The 20,362-nt window shown below is 44.9% G+C and overlaps 1 protein-coding gene across 1 annotated transcript; it reads left to right on the forward strand.

Moving 5' to 3' along the window:
- Positions 1-6,924: 6,924 nt before the first annotated feature.
- Positions 6,925-9,407, forward strand: CARTPT (CART prepropeptide). Its single transcript, XM_081090465.1, has 3 exons — positions 6,925-7,350; positions 7,754-7,837; positions 8,679-9,407. The coding sequence occupies exons 1-3, from the start codon at positions 7,192-7,194 to the stop codon at positions 8,784-8,786; spliced, it is 351 nt and encodes a 116-aa protein (XP_080946591.1). The 5' UTR covers positions 6,925-7,191; the 3' UTR covers positions 8,787-9,407.
- The last annotated feature ends 10,955 nt before the right edge of the window (positions 9,408-20,362 follow it).

Here is a 20,362-nt window from a genome sequence, read left to right on the forward strand (position 1 = left end):
CTCAATAATTGTTGCTAAGTAGATAAACTATAATGAACTTTCCAAGAAAGGTGTGCAGGTCTTTAGGTTTGGAGTGTAAGTATATTCTCCCTGAAAATGTCTGCTTTGAAGGAGAGGAAACTGTTTTCCTCCACCCTTTTAGGTTCAGTGAGCGTGGCTAGCGAATTTGATTGACATTAGACAGCTTAACAGGAGAAAAGGCACACAATTTTTATTAACATTTACATAGATGGAGTTCATAGGAAAGAAGTGGAACTCAAAGAAGCAGTTAGATTTGGGGCCCAATATCCTTTTTATATTAAACTTTTCTTTTTTGAATTTTTATTGATTTCAGAAAGGAAGGAAGAGGGAGAGAGAGAGAGAGAAACATCAATGATGAGAGAGAATCATTGATCGGCTGCTTCCTGAACGCCCCACACTGGGAATTGAGCCCAAAACCCAAGCATGTGCCCTGACCAGGAATCGCACCATGACCTCTTGGTTCACAGGTCAACGCTCAACCATTGAGCCACGCCAGTCGGGACTTATGTACTCTTTGTAACAAAGAAAAGAGGGTTTGAAAAGTTGTGAGGCAGTGACTAGGAAGTACAATAGGGGAAACTAATGCAAGGTAAGCCCATCTCTGACACAGACACAAGGCTGGGGTGCTAGTTATGGGCAAACTCTAAGCAGAGGTTCCTAAATTGGGTGCAGATTAGAAGGACCTAGGGAGCTTTTCAAATATCCACCTCACAGATCTGGATTCAAATGGCCTAGGGTGGTGCCCAGAAAGGGTTGTTGAAAAGCTCCCAGGTAGAAGCCAGAAGTATTTCCCTCAATGATCATCATGGCCCTGTGGTGCCTCGTAGGGAACTGGGCATTTGGCTTTGTTAGCTTTGTTCTAGCCTACGGGTTGCAAACTCAGACATGTGTGGGGGCCAGTAAACAAGGGAAGGCACAAAGACGGCCAGATACAAGGCAACAGACAGTAGTAGAAATTCTGGTTTTTCAGTAGGAGATGGAAATTTGGATTTGTACATGAAACTTCCCCATTTTTAAAATGTTGACAACTGATTTAAAATGAAACTCTTTGAAGGTGCACAAGGCAGCACCTTGGTTCCCATCCATATTGCTTCCTACACTGGGACCTCAGATGAACTGGGTATCTTTTTCTCTTTGGGATAATCTAGGAAATTGAGAAAAGAAAAAGTATGTCTGCAGAGCTTTCTTGCATGACCTGGTAAACATTGGTCCTCATCAGCAGGGGGAGCAGTTCTTGTTTATACTCATGTACCTTTACTTGACATTCAACAAGACTCTGGTTGCAGGGAAGACACAGGAATATTCCCATAAACAAGATGGATGAGCCTGGCCCTAAGAGGTTCTCCAGGCTTTAGATGCTCATGTGTAACTGGGTCCTATGACTTTTATATCCACGCCTCTAGAGCTAAAGATGTGTTTTAACAGAATTCTGGAGAAAAGAAAAGGAGCAAATAATTATTTCAAAGTTTTCCTTTGAAATGCTTGAACATCAATACTATCTATGGCAAATACTAAGAAAGAGGTAGTAACATTTAAACGCTGCTTGCTCCTATGTGCATCCTCTTGACAGGTCTCTGTGAAGTCTTTTTCATATCCTGAGGAGAAATTTCTTTAGCAAACACTGGGAGAGCTTGAGTGTCTCAGTGGGTGTCTGATGGTTGCTGGGGGCACAGCTGTAGTTATAGTCTGTTCCAACCCCCTGCAGGGCGCTGGGCAAAGGCCATATCTTCATCCAGGGCTACCCTGGTCAAGAGTGCAAATGGCAGAAAATGACATTTGCGTCTGGGCAAAAGCATTATAAATGTTCATAGCTGTGGCTCCTCAGGGTCTCTCGTCGTCAGGCAGGTGCGGTGGGTTTGTGTTGGCACAGGGTGAAGGCCCTCAAGGGCCTCCCCAGTCTACCCGGGAGATCTCGGATAGGTCATCTAGGTGGATCTAAGTCCAAAACTTAAGGTCTCTGTCATAACACATGCCGGGAGCCGAACACAGAGTCCCATTTCACATTTGGAAAGTCAGAGCTTGCACTCGGAGACTCGACTTGACATTTTTGCAGCTTTCAATAGAAAATGACGGTTTTTCAAGGAGCAAGGGGGATCTTGACCATTAGGGAATATCTTTTATAATATTTAAAAATTATTTTAGAATTCAAGTTTTATTTTTTCTCTCTTTTGCTCTCTCTCTTCATAAAAAAAAATGATAGAGGTGATAAGATGAAATGGAAGGACAGTGTAAATAAGAAAACACTAGGTTTTCAAAGGATCTGGGTCCAACTTCCCACCTGCCTGGGGGCCTGAATCCAGTTACTTAAATGACCAGTTTTCTCACCAGCAGAAGTGAGAACACAATTTCTGCTCAAGGTGGATATAAATGAGTCTTTCATCAAGGTTTAATTACTTTATACTACTTATGGGACTTATATCTGCACTCTTGAAAAGGCCCATGGGGTGTGTTCATGGCTTCTTAAAAGAAGGCACAATGGAGATGCCCACTGAACTAAGAGTGACTTGACCTCATCCATCCATTCCGGGTCCGCTATCCAGTTTTAGAAAGGAAGGGCATTAGATCCTGAAAGGATTTGGCCTCGGTGATCTGGTAGAGCAAAGTGTGCTCCCGGACACCACACTAAATGATGCAAAGATCCCCTCAGTGCTCCTCCACCAGGGGCTTGTATCAGTCAGGTTATATTTGAGTCCCTTGGGGCAACTTTTTCCAATGACATGAGCTAGACTGCTCCCCTCCACAGAGATTCTGGTCCCCCAGATTCTGGGGGTGGAGTATAAGCATATGTAATTTGGCGAACAGAAATTTTCAGTTGATTCTGATACTTTCACACCACGCTGGGAAACACTTCCCTAAAGGTAAATTGAAAGGTCTTTTTATTTGATCTCACCTTTGATTCACAATGTGCTAGAGATAGCTTCTTTGGAAAATGTCACCTGATGAATTGAGATTGAGGAGAGGAGAGCCACATTTCTGTGTGCTGCCTTGGGGCGCCCTGAAGAAGCCTCATCTTGGCCAGCCCCCTGCCAACAAGACTTTCCCTTCTCTGCTGAAACAAGTCCACCCTTCAAAGACCAGCTCATAACATGGCCTACCTTTTTGATTGCCTCTCCCTAAAGAGCTTTCCTTCTCTGCTTAATTCATTCATTGTCTGGATGATTTGTTTGACTATTCAATTAGCAATTGATGGTCTAGCTTCTATTTCTGCTGAATGCAGTTTGTCGTATATTGCTATTTAATGTTTCACTGATTTCTGTCTAGTAGAAATAGTGCTGATTTGAATTTTAGTTCTGGCTTTATTTCTAACTGTGTATCCTAGGCAAGTTGTTTAGCCTTTCTGGGTTTCAGAGCCCCAATTATACAATTCCACAATTCTCTTTCTTACCTCACCCTCAAGCTAAGGTTCTTACACAATGATGTTCACTTAATTGTATTTACATTTTTTGAGAGAATAATTGTAGTAGACATTTTCTAACATGGTTCCCAGGGACTTTGCATTCTGATAGTCATGCCCTTATATAATCCCTGCCCATGAGTGTGGACAGCACCCAGTGAATATGGCAAAATGATGGGATGAGTTAGAAGAGCCTGTGACTTCTGTTTTGCTAGCGTTCTCTCTCAGGCTCTTCTCACATGCTTGCTCAGACGGAGAGGGTCACCTGGAAGGATGGAGGGAGGCCTCTGGTCAAGAGCCAGCAAGTGACTGAGACAGCCTGTGATAAACCAGGTCTTACCAAGAACCACTGAGTTGTCTTGAAAGTGGATCCTGCCTCAGTTGAACCTTGACACGACTGCAGCCCCAGTCAGTGCCTTGTGATTGCAGCCTTGTGAGAGACCCGAGGCTAGCTAAGTCATGCCTGACCCACAGAAATGGTGATATAATAAATACATGTTGTTCTAAGCTACTAAACTTTGGGATAATTTATTATGTAGCAATATGTAATTAATACTATCTATGAGATGGGTTGATGAACATGGTAGTCTATCTACCTGATTTGGTCCTATTGAGCTAAATTGTGCTACAGTAACAAATGACCCCAAAAGTGGCTTATATCCACAAGAGTTTATTCCTCCTTCTCAATATATGTCCACTGAAGGCAGTCATAGCTGTGTTCAATATTTCCTTCCCTCCAGAACCGTCTATAACCCAGGCTGATAACAGCCACTTCTATCTGGAATATTGCCAATCACCAGGGAAGAGGAAAGAGAGCAGGGCAAAGTATGCACTGGCTTTTAAACCTTCCCCATGAAAACAACGCACTATACTTTTGCTTATATTTCACTGGCCAAAGTGAGTCACATAGCCATATAGTTGATGAACATGGCCCAAAGTATATTCCTCTTCCAGTGAGCAGCACTAAATATCTGTGAACAGTAACACAGTGCACCATATGCCATTGTGCAGTGGGTTAGGGGGAGTGGTAGCCACAGACTGCCGTAATATACAGAAAAGAGAAAGAATAGTTCGCATGCACAACTGAATGGGTGTGGTGGCCCCAGAGCCTAAGATAAGAGAGTACAATTGAATAGCTATCTTTCCCTAGAAAAGGGTGAAAATGAAGGGAATATGAAGCACTGCGGAGAGTTGAAGTGTTTTGTTTTGTTTTTTTAGCATCCTCAAAATCTCCATGGTTACCTCCCTAAGGTTGTTCTAAAACAGTGACTCTATGGCAATAAAGCTTTAAGACAAGCATCCTGGCCCTCCTCTTCAGACTAGATAGCCTTCCCTAAGCTCTTGAGGCTTCTGTATATAAATATATCCGCCTCCCTTGTCTATAATCCTGTTCATAAAGTTGAACTGGGTCTCCAAACAACTGTCTTCCAGCAGCCAGTTGAATAGGAGAGGAAAACTTGACACATGACCTTGGGCAAGCCTGCCATGTGTGGGTTTCAGTCTTCTCAAAGTCCAGTCTAATCTCACCTTCCGGAGAAATAAGCACAGTCCCTGTGGACTTCCTGCAAACATTGGAGGAGCTTAAGGAACGGTTGCTAGCCCATCCATCTCAGAGGCCTTGCCAGGCCGGCTTTAGAGAGGCCGTTTGATGGGAAGTGCAGAGATCTGGCTTGCAGAGCAGGAGAAGCTGGGCCTGACTTAGCTGGTAAGCCAAGCCACCACGATGGATCTGTCGTTAAAACCAGAACCAGCTTAAATTGCTGACACACGGTAGAGAAATGTCAGGGCTAGAGATCCCCTAAAAAAGTAAAGGAGAGACTTGTTGAGGACCCTTCTGCCTATAAAAAATACGTTTGCCCTCAGGCTCTGCCTGTTTGGATCATGCCAGATGGTATTCTGTTTCTCCTGAGGTTAGAGTTTGTGTCAAAAGAAATAGACTTCACTTTGATGAGTTCTGAAGGAGGCATGAAAGAGTCACAGAATCACGGTTTAACAGTGACCTTAGATGCCATCTAAGGCAAACTGTCCAGCACAGGAGTCACTCCCTCACGCCTATGGCCTGAGATTTGAACTTCCTGAGATTTTTTAGGATGCAATCCTGTCCCAGTTTGCTTTCCACATTGCACCATAGAGAGTGTGAGGGAAAAGCAGTGAAGTGAAAGTGTGTGAGCAATGTGGAGACAATACCCTTCTTCCTGGTGACACAAGCTTTGCATTTGGGAAAAAGATTTCCATTTTGCAACTGTAATGCTCTTGGTTGTTGGAGGAAATGTTGAGAGAGGCCGTAGTCTGTAGTCTATTTCTGAAACTGGCTGCCTGTGAAACAATCCCACCCTTCTCTGGCATGTTTTACTGCTGGCTGGTGGTAAATTATGGGATAGACGAAGGCAATGGGGTGTGGGGTAGGGCAGGGCGGGGGGGGAAGGCAAGAAGAAGGCAGCTTTCCAGAGCAGCTTTCCAGGATTGAGGCGGTAGTAATAGGGATGGAGAAGAGTGGATGAACTGAGGATCGGTTTGAGAGAAAGAGGTTGTGGTGAAAGAAGCCAGGTGGGCAGGCAGGTGGGATAAGCCTCTAGGTCTAAGTGGGAAAACATCACCTCTCCTACAGGAACTTTCATTTGTACTCAGGCTGTAAGTACCCCAATCTTTTAAAATACAGTATCTTCACAAGTCACGGAGGACCTGGCTTACTACTGACTTCTGATGCTGGAGATATTTCCATAATCAGGAAGTTGCACTTTTTTTTTTAACACCTTTACTTTATTATCTTCATTAGATATCAGAACTGGGTAGTGAGCTGGAGGGCTCCTGAGGATGGTTGGGTTTGCCCTAAGGAAAAGCTGAAATACTACGCTCAGCCCCTTACCTGGGCAGCCTCGAATTCCAGGGGAAAGGCAGGGAGCCTTAGAGAGGGAGTGCTAAGGCTCAGGGCTTCTACATACCTTACCTTTCATTCCAACCTCCAGATAATTTTGTGAGGCGCATCTTTTAAATTCCAGTTTTACAAAACAAAAAAGTGAGGCCCAGAGAGGTTCTTTATTTTGCCCAAAGCCACACAGCTTGCAAGTGGTGGAGCCAGGAGTAGAACCAGAGTCTGGCTTCCTGCACTCTCCATACCACCCCTCAGTCTTGGTCAGTCTGTTTTCCCTCTTTCCTCGTTACTACCATACCGATTCCGTGGTGGAGCCCATCCTGGGGAAGGCTACAGTTTCTTTCTTTTAGGTACTGTGTTTGCCTCTCCTATCCCACAGCGTGCCTAGTTAGGTGCCCAGTGAACATGCCTACCTAGAGGCAACTCCCCTTCTTGCTGCCACATATGGATCTGGGGCGAGTCAAGGCAGGGCTGGTGAGGGAGACTGCGTGGCTGCCGCCCCTGCTAGGCGACGGGGAGGGACTCTTCTGCCTGTGCCTTGCCTCAAAGGCATTTTTCATGTCCTGTCCCCCTCGTGCTCCCCAGCCCCCACCTCTCGCCCCTTGACTTCGTTTCAGTTCCCTCGGGAGCGTCCCTTACTGCGGGGGTGACAGCATCTGGGGGCGCAGGGTCCCTGGTGTCCGCTCTCTTGCCCATCTGTGCGCAGAGCCTCGTTCCGGGGCGCCTGGAGCCCGGCGGGCATTGACGTCAAGCGGCAGCGGATCGCTGCCTACAGACGGCTGACCTGGACCCTCCTCCACACCCCCTTCCTTCCTTGCCCCCTCCCTCTTCCCCGCACCCGGGCCCTGGCTCGGTATAAAAGACAGGAGCGCGGGGCGCCTCAGCAGCGCCGAGTTTCAGCACCATGGAGAGCACCCGCTTCCAGCTGCTGCCCCTCCTGGGTGCTGCCCTGCTGCTGCTGTTACCTCTGCTGGGCGCCCGTGCCCAGGAGGATGCTGAGCTCCAGCCCCGAGCCCTGGACATCTTCTCCACCGTGGAGGATGCCTCCCATGAGAAGGAGCTGGTCGGTATCCCCATGCCCCAGACGCCCCTGGGCTGCCGCGCGGTCCCTCCTTTGTACCTCCTCTCTTCCCTCCTCCCCACCCCATTCCCAGAGTCAGGACGCGGGGAGATGAGTGACAAGTCCGGGCTCCCGCTGTCATCCTCCCAGCAGTCTTGTCCCCGCTCCTCTGAGCAACACAGGAGCAACACGAGCCTCCCCTCCAGGGCCCTGGGACCTGCTGTCAGTACCTGGGACAGCGCCCCCTAAATTTCCACCCCTCTAGCAACCTTTTTTTGTCTTCGGTGTCCCAGGGTGGAGCGTGTGTGGTTCTGGGGATCCTTAAAAATAGGGCTGGAAGTGAGCACCTGGGCTGGACTCGCAGCCAAGGCGGCAACTTCGGGCTCTCGGGGGCGGTATGTTGCAGATCGAAGCGCTGCAGGAAGTCCTGAAGAAGCTCAAGAGTAAACGTATTCCGCTCTATGAGAAGAAGTACGGGCAAGTCCCCATGGTAAGGCTTTGGAATCATCTCCTTCCCATGTTTTTCCAAGAGGAAATATACCATCTTGAGTCTTATACATGCGCGCCTTCTCCCTAGGACGTGGCTAAATAATTCAGGAAAGGGGTTTGCAGAATTCTATAAGGTCCCCCTTGTTTTCACCGCCAGCCCTTGCCCTTGGGTCTCTGAGGGCAGACCAGCCCTTTCAGAGGAGCGAACAGCATGTGCCAGGAACCAGCTCTTGTGTCTGGGTGGAAAGGAGTGTTTCCTGAAGATGAGCTTTTCTCACCTCACGAAGAATTGGTTCTTGTTCCTTCAATTTTCTTCCTGCCTTCCTAACCCCTGTCGGTTTTGTTTTTTAAAAAAAATCTAAGTTCTAGGATAAAAATCCTTAACCAGGGCTTGTCACTTTCCATGGAGAACAAACACACATACGCACATACTTAAACCTTCCTTGGGATGAGGAGTGCAGAAAGGGAGCAGGGGTTGTGAGAAAACATAGGTCTATTGTTTATTTCTTAGAAAAAAGGTCTGGTTGATTTTTTTTATCTTCTGGATGAGCAACTAAAGGAACCAGGAAATGTAATCCAACTCTCCCTCTATGCCCCCTCCCCCGCAAAGTGGAAGAAGGTAGGAGGGGCTCAATAATTTAAATTTATTTTTATGTTCTCTCACTGAAATCATAAGCACAAAGCTCTCTTCCCTTTTAGGCCTGACTATACTTAGGCCTCCCGTGGGGGTGATAGGGTCCATCCGTCTCTCCCATGAGGCAGAAACTGTGTTGACAGGGAGAGTGGCCTTTGAGGGCTTGGTTTTGCGCATGTCCCACGACCACACATTGTGTTGCTTGCAGTGTGACGCTGGCGAGCAGTGCGCGGTGCGAAAAGGAGCGAGGATCGGGAAGCTGTGCGACTGTCCCCGAGGAACCTCCTGCAATTCCTTCCTCCTGAAGTGCTTATGAGGCGTCACCCTCCTCCATCGGTCCCCAGTTCCCCTGCTTCCCCAGAGGACCGCGCCTTCATTTGTGGAGTTGGGATTTAGCAACCAAGCTTGCATTTCCCTCTGAGGGTGAAGGGGAGCTTTTCCTGATGTTTTCAAATAAAAGAACAATGTCTTGTATGCTTGTACGGTGTTGATGTGTGTGCAAACATATTCTCTTTTTATTTTATTTGCCTGATGAACTCTTGTGTATCTTTGTGTAAAGTAGGGGAACTTTGCTTTGAAAATTGTATTTTCCTATGTGGCATGGCAGGATGAAAATTAGATTTGGTGAATGTTGGTAGATGACACCACCACCTGGAAAATAAATCATCCCAAGCACCCCCAGTTGAAGCATGTACAAATTATACATAATGAAGTGTTTTTAGTAATTGTTCATACTGCCCTGGCCGGTATGGCTCAGTTGGTTGAGTACACCCAGAGGTCTTTGGTAGGGTTCCCTGTCAGGGCACAAGCCTTCATTGGGGCTCGATCCTGGTAGGGGGCATGCAGGAGGCATCCAATCAATGCTGTTTTTTTCCCCTCTCTCTCTTCCTATCCTTTCTTCTCTTTCTCTAAAATCAATAAAAACAAGTAAAAAACAGTTGCTCATAGTGCATTGTTGTTTCTACATAAGTAATTTAAATATGAATGATGGGATTAATCAAGCAAAGGCTCATACACCTCCCCAAAGGGAGGTAGAGAGCAAGGGCCCTGAGATGGTCTGTGGGAGTGACACCTCTCAAAACACATCATGATCATCAGAGGAGTGATTTTTTTTTTTTTTTACATATGGAATAAGAAAGAGAACTTTTTGTTTTTACTTTGCACTTAGTAAAGACTAGGAGAAAGAGAGAAAAAGTATGTGCCATGTGCTGTGTTGGAGAGGAGCTAAAAGAGAAGACGATTGGAAAAAGAATTCAGGAAAGAACATAAGCATCTAATTCGCATTTATCCAGTTATTTGCTCTATGGTGGTGTATAGTGGCAACCTCTTCTCCTGCTCTCCAATTAATTCTTCAGTAAATTCTTTGTTATTGAAACTTACAATTGATGTAACTTTATTGAAAAAAAAAGCTTATCAATATTTCTTTTCTTTACCTAGTGTCTAGGTTGATAAGATAGGTGTATCCATTCATTTCTTTCTTTATTTATTACTCAGTAAACATTGTGAGCACCTACTCTGCATCAGGCACTGTGCTAGGCTTCAGGACTATAGCAGAAAAGGAATCAGTCAAGACTGCCACCCTCAAGGAGCTTATCGTCTTATGTAACAAGGAGGCTGTTTAAGTGGGACCCATACAGGAAGGCCTCGGGAGGGAGAAAGGTTCCTACTGTGGCACTGGATCCCTCCTCCTGGGTATTTGTCCAGATCATCTCTTCTTTCCCCTGTTTCCACATGGCACTCTTCTCTCTCATTTTTCCAGGTTGCTGGTGGTCCCCCTTCGTCTGTGTACCTCCGCTCCTGACATTTGTTTTCAATCCTTTGCCTCTGGTAATCCAGCCACACTTCAGCATTGATCTAGCCCAGTTCTCAGTTTTACCCTTTGGCCCCCTAATCTCTGGTTGCTGTAAGAGACATGCCATCTTCTCCCTGCCAACTTTCCAGCAGTTCCCTGGGACTAGGCTTAATTCTCACTTGGCTGTTCTATAGAGAATCTGATAGTGTTCATCATTTGCCAGAGTGACTTGCATTTAGTTTTAATCCATGAGCTCTTCTGCAAGAAAACCCAGTCTGTTTGGATGAGAAGGGCTGAAACTGTATGTAGATTCTGGAAGGCTGACCAGCTGGTGTGGCTCAGTGGTTGAGCATCAACCTATGAACCTAGGAGATCATGGTTTGATTCACAGTCAGGGCATATGCCTGGGTTGCAGGCTTGATCACCAGTAGGGTTGTGCAGGAGGCAGCCGATCAATGATTCTCTCTCATCATTGATATTTCTTTCTATCTCTCTCCCTTCCTCTCTGAAATTTTATATATATATATATATATATATATATATATATATATATATATATATTTATGATCCTGTAAGGCCAAGCTACACACACACACACACACACACACACACACACACACACACACGGTCTGGCTCTGTGTCCACCATTCCTGTTTCCTCAGAGCACTTCCATCGTCACCAAGAACAACTACCCACAGGGGCTGTCTGCTCTCTGGATGATTGAAACCATTAATAATTTACCAAATGCCAGCAACTGCCTTTCATTAATTACCACTATGTTAATGATATCCCTCAGGCAAAGAGAAAAATAATTCCCTCCTATGCAATGGAGACAGGCCATATGTCATAAATAAATTAGGGGTGGGCTTTTTGCCTTGAATTCCTTTGAACTCTTCCTTTGCAGAGCTAGAGAAGGTGGAAGTAGGCGTGATGGGATAAAACGAAGCAGGTAAAGATACTCTTTGAATGCCAGTGTCAGTGTGGTGTCAGTGTGGCTGTCATTCAGCCTGTCTGCTCTCTCACATGGGAGACAGGATCACCTCTACTGGGATGTCTTCTCAGTACAGGTGGAGTCTTTCTTAACGTGTGGCATGGAGAACTTGACACAGCCCTCTAAAACAAGACAGTCTTATAAAGCCACTGATGCCATGTTCAAATCATGATTCTTGCTACCTAAGAAGGCAGTCCCCACCCCCCTCCATTTAACTGGACCTTCTTGACCCCAAGAGGACTAACTGAGTTAAAATACATGAATAATACCTGAACACAGTAAGTATTCAATAAAGGAAAGCCCGCATCACTTTCCAAGCTCTGTGTTTGTGCCTGGCTTCTTTAGGATTTGTTTCAGACATGGTGGGACAAAGCAGCAGAGTTTTACTGTTGCATCTGAGCAATTGTCAGGTCATTCCTGCCCTCTTAGCAAGAAGAAGCAGATGGGTGCCTGGAAGTAGTCTCTCAAATAGGGTGTCCGTGTCAAAACATGCAGGGCAGCTCGAGGCTGAATATACCAAAAGTTTTCCTAGGCTTTCGGATCCAGTGTGTACTTATAGGGTCCTGAACTTGCCCTGGAAATTTAGCAATTTTTCTTGGGTGGGGAGAAAGGACTATACATTCATCTAACACATCTACACTAATAAAAAGAGAAACATGCAAATTAACCATCACTCTGCCACTCCGCTACACCCACAAGCTATGCCCACCAGCCAATCAGGAGTGAGTATGCAAATTAACCCAACTATGCAATGGGAGCCACAGAGCTGGAGTGAGCAGGAGGCTTGGGTTGCCTCCAGCGATGGAGGAAGTCAAGCTTCCTGCCTGCCCAGGCCAGACCTGGACTCTGCTCAAGGCTACAAAGTTTCAATTATAGAAGATAAATAAATCCGAGATACCTGCTTCCAGCCCAAAAGGAGAAGCTGGGAGCTTGGGTTGCCAGGGTGTGTGGCCAGGCTGAAACGGCTGTCAGCCCCTCACCCAGGCTGGCCAGGCACCCCAGTGGGACCCCCCCCCCCCACACCCTGAAGGGAGTATGGCTAGCCTGAAAACAGCCTTCAGCCCCTCACCCAGGCTGGCCAGGCACCCCAGTGGGACCCCCCCACACCCTGAAGGGGGTGTGGCCAGCCTGAAAACAGCCTTCAGCCCCTCACCCAGGCTGGCCAGGCACCCCAGCGGGACCCCCACCTTGATCCGGGACACCCTTCAGGGCAAACCAGCTGGCCCCCACCCATGCACCAGGCCTCTATCCTATGTAATAAAAGGGTAATATGCAAATTGATCCTAACAGCAGAACGACTGGGAATGACTGGTCACTATGACACACACTGATGACCAGGGGGCAGACACTCAATGCAGGAGCTGCCCCCTGGTGGTCAGTGTGCTCCCACAGGGGGAGCTCTGCTCAGCCACAAGCCAGGCTGATGGCTGCCAGCACAGCAGTAGTGGCGGGAGCCTCTCCCACCTCCTCCTAGCAGCGCTAAGGATGTCCAACTGCATCTTAGGCCTGCTCCCCACTGCCAAGTGGACATCCCCTGAGGGCTCCCAGGCTGCCAGAGGGATGTCTGACTGCCAGCTTAGGCCCGATTCCCCAGGGAGTGGGCCTAAGCCAGCAGGTGGACATCCCCCAAGGGGTCCCAGACTACGAGAGGGCACAGGCCGGGCTGAGGGACCACCCCCCCCACCCCCAGTGCACAAATTTTTGTGCACCGGGCTTCTAGTATTTGAATAATAAGCACTGTCCTAGGTACTTAAATTTCTTTTAGTTTTTAATTTCTAAGTTTATTGTTTTTCATAAATCATGATGAGTAAAACAGAAAATTAAGAAGTCTTGTTTATTATCCAAGACTGGTGTGTGTGGGGGGGTGCTTTCCTTCCTGCATCTTCCCCAGGAGGCTACTGCTGGTGTTCCTGTGAATGTTCCAGCAGGAGCTGTCTCCTTTGGAATCCCCACTCTTCTTACAGTGACTTAGGCTGGAGCCTAAGTTCCTAGGGGAGCGGGGGGGGGGGGGAGGAGTGGGGGGAGGGAGAGGAAGGGCTGCCTCCTCTTCTCTGCCCTAGGAAGACTTTGAGTAGGTAACTTTAAGCCAATACTGGGAACCAAGGGGAAAGAAAGACTCCCTCTTTTAGGGGTGTGTTTTTCCACAGGTTTCTCTTTCCTTATCTCTTCTCACGGAAAATAAGAGAGGGTATAGGTCTAGAGACAATGAAACAAGGAACCCACTCAAATGCTTTTGACTCAGGCGGCTTAGGCTCATCAAGATCAGTCAAAGTAAGACCCTCTGAAATAGGGTCTACTCATTCAGGTAGTTTTTTTTTTTTTTTCCCCCAGAGAAGCTTGGGGGCAAAGCTCTATCTGGTATTACTGTTTTGACTTTTATCTTCTATGTTCATTTCCCTTATAGGGACCAATTTGGATTCTTTTAGGCCTTACCAGGTAGGTGCTGGAGAGTTTAGGGGTCTCACTAACTTTTTTTTCTATTTCTTTCTTTCTTCGACACACTGGTGTATTCTGCAAACTGAGCTGGGTGTGTCCTCAGGGGAAAAGCCCTATACAAAGGGCTCTCCCAGTGACACTTCAAAACTCACCTGCCGCTGATGCTGTTGGGCAGTGTCCACCATGGAGCTGGCTGTGTTTGAGTCTGGAGAGGAGAGGAAGTCTTTTGGCTGAGGGCAGGTTTCTCAGTGATCGAATAGTGTTAATGCAGTCTCCTTTCCTGTGGCCGAAGTCTCAGGCAGAGAGCCCAGTTCTTGCACTAGGAGAGAATGTGATAGTTGGAACCTGGTTTTGATGAGGGCGGGGGTCCATTTTGGGGCCAGACTAGGCATATCTAGAGCAGTCACAGTTGTCTGCAAGGCCACTGCACATGGTAGAGTTTTGATGTCTGGTTAGTGGGCTCCAACACTGGTGTTCATTTCTAGGACCACAACAGGTTTGCCTCAAACTAGGCTGGGCTTCTAGGCTTGGTGTCAACTTTTGACCCTGATTATTTTTTTCTGTGTCCTGCCTTTCAGAACTATTACTTCTGATCTGTCATTCTAGGTAAAATAGTTCTTGCTGCAGGAAAAAAAGGCTAGTTCAGGGACTATATGTATTTGTAGTGTCACAAAGAGATAATACATTTAAAAGACTGAGAATATGAAATCTGTGCCCTGGTTGCTCCTTAGATAAACTTGGCCAAGTTACCTAACCATCTGAACTTCATTTTCTCAACTGTAAAATGGGGACATAAATAATAACAACCTAGTTGTTTTCTCTGCCTAGACTATCCTCTCTCCCCAGCTGCTGGACTTTGGGTGGCTCTGCCCATCTGGCAGCTGACCCAAGCCATCAGCCTCCGTGATCACTGCACCTGTCACACCCAAACTCTGACTTCTCAGGCTAGCTCCTACATCATCATTTTGCTGCCATATGGATTTGAGATCTTGGGTTTACCAATAAGGTGCTTACTTTCTTAAAATTAAGCTCAATAAACGTTGTTTTCTTTTTTATTGAATTTATTGGAGAACTTTTTTTTTTTTTAAAGGAAAGGAGTTTGGAGATTTTTTTTAAGAATAAAATTAAATAAGCCGTTTGGTGATGACTCAGGCCATGTTTGGTTGAAAAACAACATCTGTGGACTGATATGGCCTCAGTATCCCAGCATGATGTTGCCAAGAGAAATCAATAGCATCTATTTTCCTTTGTATTTGCTAGTAAGATGACTGATTATGTCAACATGAAAGATAAAATACATACGCCCATGGAGAGTGAGGGGAATAATCACTGAAACTTTCTCCGGCAGGCAACAGCACAGCTGATGAATTTCAGGTCCTTTTCTTTGAAGGTGATCTCAATTGCAGGAGTCCCCAGGGCCTGGGGAAGCTGAGGGCCTTTTGGCTCTGACCACCGCTGATGTCATCCAGGTTTCTGCTTGTCTTGATTAGACTGAGAATAGCCAAACACTGCTCACTGAGACAGATATTGATTTGGGTCAGGAAGTTCTGTCATCGGTAGTAATTACAATTGCTTGTTTTAATTTATTAGATCAGGAAATCTAATAAATTTTCTATGAGTCCTCTCCCCACTTTTCATTGGTATGTAGAATAATCTCGTCAAGTAATTTGTGAGAAAATTGACCTTACAACAGGACTTAGGTCTGAAATGCAAACTGTAGCTTTCCTTTTGGCTGATGGTGATGGGAAACCACCTTCTCAGTTGTGTGATTTGGGGCAAGCAGTGTAAACTAACTACTTAAATAAGCGCCGGACCTCCTTTGCTGCATTTTTAAAATGAGAAAATAATTGTATCTAACTCTTGGGTTTTTGTAAGGATTAACTGGATTTATTCACTAAATATTTAGAACATAAGAACATACAGCTGGTGCTTTAAAATGGCAGCTATCATGGCTACTATTATCATTAATAAAAATGTGAAAAGGCATCTGAGACTTATGTTATAAAGAGAATAAAGATGGGTCCCCTTTAAGATTTATAGTGAGGTGCTGCAGAAATAAACAGAGTATTTGGGGAATAATTGAGTACAGCAAGTTGAATCCCACATGTGTTGAAGATAAACGGAAGCAAATTTGTCTAATTATAAAGCATTAGATATTTATTATAGACAACATACATTTATACAAAAAGAAAAAACATATCCAACATTCTGATATTTTTTCTTCCAGACTTTTTTTCTTTATAGCTATAAATACATGTATTTTTAACATATTTGGAATTTTGTGCTACATAGTATTATTTTAATGTTTATATTATATTTTCTGTATTATATTTTATATATATGTAATACATTAAAATGATAGGATTTGTATGCAGCTATAAAGCATAAATAACAGAGCAAACACTTGTGAAATTACTTTAACCTTTATGCCTCCTCTCTATCTCCCAAGGTAAACACTGTGCCCAATTTTGTGTTGCTCATTCTCTTGATTTTAAAATAAAAATGGTTCTATTAATTTTGTTCAAATAGTATATTGTTTGTTTTCTTCTAATAGCTTTTTAAAAATCTTAAAACAGAGAGGAAGGGAGAGGGAGAGAGAGAGAGAAACATCAGTGATGAGAGAGAATCATTGATCAGCTGCCTCTTGCAGGCCCCACATTGGGGGTCGAGCCTGCAACCATAACCCGGGTATGTGCCCTAACCAGGAATCAAACCATGACCTCCTGGTTCATAGGTTGATGCTCAACCACTGAGCCACGCCTGCTGGGTTCTTCTAATAGTTTTGAAGTTTGGCCTTTCAGATTTGAGTCCTTAATCTATGTGGATTACAACTCAATGGGATCTCTCTTTTGTGCTCTCTCTCTTTCCATGAGCTCTCTGACACTTTCTAGTGTAGTGGGGTCTCCATTCCCAGTCTTCTGGCCAGATATATGGGGTCTTATTTTCCTCCTACTGCTGTGTACTTCCCTTGACTGTATCTCCATCCAATGCCAAAACATCAAGCAATGGAGAGAAGGAGATAGAGAGAGGCACAGGAATTTACCCCATCTTCTTCCTCTGGTCAGAGAGAAGGATTCCTCTCCCTGGGAATTGTAGTGCCTGTATGTGCCCTGACTGGGGATCAAACCTTCAACCTAGGTATGTGCCCTGACCGGGAATTGAACCTGCAACCTTTAGATATAGGCGCAGTGGTCGGCAAACTCATTAGTCAACAGAGCCAAATATCAACAGTACAACGATTGAAATTTCTTTTGAGAGCCAAATTTTTAAAACTTAAACTATATAGGTAGGTACATTGTTATTAACTTAATTAGGGTACTCCTAAGGCTTAGGAAGAGCCACACTCAAGGGGCCAAAGTGCCACATGTGGTTCGCGAGCCTCATTTTGCCGACCACGGGTATAGGGGATAACGCCCCAACCAACTGAGCCAAACCAGCCAGGGCAGTGTCTTGGTTTTTGTTCATATTTCAAATTCCATTATATTTAAATATTTTCTATTTAGCTATGCTCTGAGTCTGGCAATCCTAACATTTGCACCCTTTAGAAGTCCAAGTCTATTGTTTGTTTCCCTTGTCTGTGACACATGATGGCATCATTTCTGAAGTGCTTGGCTAATTTTAATTGTGAGTTTATTGCTTGACCTTAATTCTGCTGGCTTAGAGTAAAGATGCTGGGAGCCAGGGGGTACCATTGACATGGGACTACGTTAACCATCTGTGTAGTGAAGCATTAACCTTCCCTGAAGAGCAATCTGGCCTTTCCCCTAGGCTCTGGAGGGTGACTTCAGGCTCGTGGAATATCCTGCGTGATAGGAGTGTGCTTGTTTGCTCAGGGGCTTTGGCCACTAGATAGTCAACAGTGTGGTTTGTAATGGGAGTTGTGGGCCACGTGGTATTAGTTTTGCCTCTCAGGGAAGGGACTAGACACTAAAGGGATCAGCCTGACTTCTGAGCGGGGCTGGAGACTAAAGGAGAAGCACAGAAAATAAGCAGTGGTTCACTAGAATGGCTGCCTCGACATGAGGATGTTTGTCTAGGCTTGATGATCACAACAGAGATAATACTGATTGTAAGGGAGGGAACAGGACTCTTACTTCACCCCCCCTCAAGAGTGCTGACCTCTGTCCACCTCTTAAGAGCTGACGACTTGCTAATATGATGATGGACTAGACCCCAGATAATTCCTTGTGGGTGGGGTAATGTGTCTGGAAACAACACCCCCCCCCATTCTTTCTCATTCACCTTATTGTGTAAAATGGTAAACTGTCACTTCTTTCTCATTCATGTTGAGTCCAAGGAGTTGGATGGTTGGACCCTGAGGGTCATTCATCTCTTTATCCCTCTCCATAAGCCCATCTGCGCCTGTTAGTCCCTGGATTCAGGTTTAGGGAGAAGTAGTAAGCCCTGTTAAGTTCTCAAGCAGAATCTACCTGTTCTAACCCAGCAATTTTTAACAGAGCTCTTTTCAGAATGTGAGGTATTTGAAAGCTATTAAGTTGTTTTTGTATTCTCATTCTGCTGCTGCACCTTGCATATACCTTCCTAGAATCTTGCTGTAGGAAGCAGATGTGATCACAGGGCAGGACTTGCCATTCCTCGTTCTCTGGCCATGTGACCATGAATAGAGTGAAAATAACCTCACCCTTCCTTCGAATAATCATTCTGAAGTAAGAGCTCATCAACTATTCATAGTTCTAGCATTGAGTGGCTGTCACTGCTTCTGAAGGTGAAGGAACTGGGAAGGAGAGCAGGGAAGAGGCAGTGAGATGCCAGAGGTTCTTGTAACCAGAATGCAGTGCATTACTAAATGCTGGAGGCAGGTTCCCTGGGTTACATCAAAAAATATTTCTTTGTGCCAAAACCGGTTTGGCTCAGTGGATAGAGTGTCGGCCTGCGGACTGAAAGGTCCCAGGTTCGATTCCAGTCAAGGGCATGTACCTGGGTTGCGGGCACATCCCCAGTGGGAGATGTGCAGGAGGCAGCTGATCGATGTTTCTCTTTCATCGATGTTTCTAACTATCTCTCTCCCTTCCTCTCTGTAAAAAATCAATAAAATATATTTAAAAAAAAATATTTCTTTGTGACCCAAGGCGGGTTCAGTTTTATCCATGAAAGGAGCGTATCCAAAAAGATATTTCTCAGACTGATGTCGAATAGTTTGCTTCCTATGTCTTCTTCTAGGAGTTGTATGGTTTCAGGCCTTACATTTAAGTCTTTGACCCATTTTGAGTTTATTTTTGTATGTGGTGTAAGAGAGTGGTCCAGTTTCATTATTTTGCATATATCTGTCCAGTTTCCCCAATACCAGTGTATATTTTTATCTCCTTTGCCACAAATTAGTTGACCATATAAGTACTAGTTCCAGGTAAGAGTTTATTTCCAGGTTCTCAATTCTGTTCCATTGATCCATGTGTCTGTTTTTGTGCCAGAACCATACTGTTTTGATTTAAAAAAAATGGGCAAAGGACATAAAGAGACATTTCTCCAAAGAAGACATACAGATGGCCAACAGCCATATGAAAAGGTGCTCAACATCACTAATCGTCAGGGAAATGCAAATCAAAGCCACAATGAGATACTACCTAACACCAATCAGAATGTTTACTAAAAAAGTCAAGAAATAACATGTGTTGGAGAGATGTAAAGAAAAGCGAACCCTTGTACACTGTTGGTGGGACTACAAACTGGTGCTTTTCCTATAGAAAACAGTATGGAGATTCCTCAAAAAACTGAAAATAGATATACCATACAACCCAGCAATTCCACTTTTGGGTATTTACCCAAGAAAATGAAAACACGAATTTCAAAAGTCGTATTCACTCCTCTGTTCATTGCAGCATTATTTATAATGGCCAATGGGCAGGCAGTAGCGTGGTCGAGTGGTCTAAGGCACTGGATTATAATGGCCAAGATAGGGGAACAGCCTAGGTGTCCATCAACAGATGGGTGGATAAAGAAGTATATATATGATGGAATATTATGCAGCAATAAAAAAGAATGAAATCTTGCCATTTGCAACAACATGGATGGATCTAGAAGGTATTATGCTAAGTGAAATACCATATGGTTTCACTTATATGTGGAATTAAACAAAACAAAAAAACAAACAAACAACAAAAATAGATTCATAGAGACAAAGACCAAGGGGGTGGTTACCAAAAAGGTGGGGGTGGAGGATGGGTGAAAAGGGGAAGAAGAATATGGTCAATAATACTGTGATACGTTTACTCAGTGATAGGGGATTACTAGAATTAGTGGAGTCATCACATTGAAAGGTCTATAAATGTTGAATCACTATAGCATACATCTGAAACGAATATAACCAGTATAAAATTATATATCAACTATACTTACATTTTTAAAAGTTTTTTAAAAAAGACTGGCATGCAGCTGAACTTTTTCCACCTCTTGGGCAGGCAAAAGTCTTTAGAGACCACTCATTCCACTCACTTCCATTGGCCATCAGACTCTGTGTATCCCCCTGAATAAAAACCCAACTACGCACAAAATCTCATCAGCGTTAATGGCATGAACACTGCTGCGTTTGGTGAGCGGCGAAGAGGTGACGATGTCTGGCTTTTATTAAGTATCCTAAGTAAATTACTTATCATCGGAGGAAACAGAAGCACAGAAATTACATTGTTATGAGCAGCGAGAATACAGTGAGTGGGTC

The sequence above is a fragment of the Myotis nattereri genome, assembly GCF_964212035.1.
Source record: "Myotis nattereri genome assembly, chromosome: 4".
NCBI lineage: Eukaryota > Metazoa > Chordata > Mammalia > Chiroptera > Vespertilionidae > Myotis > Myotis nattereri.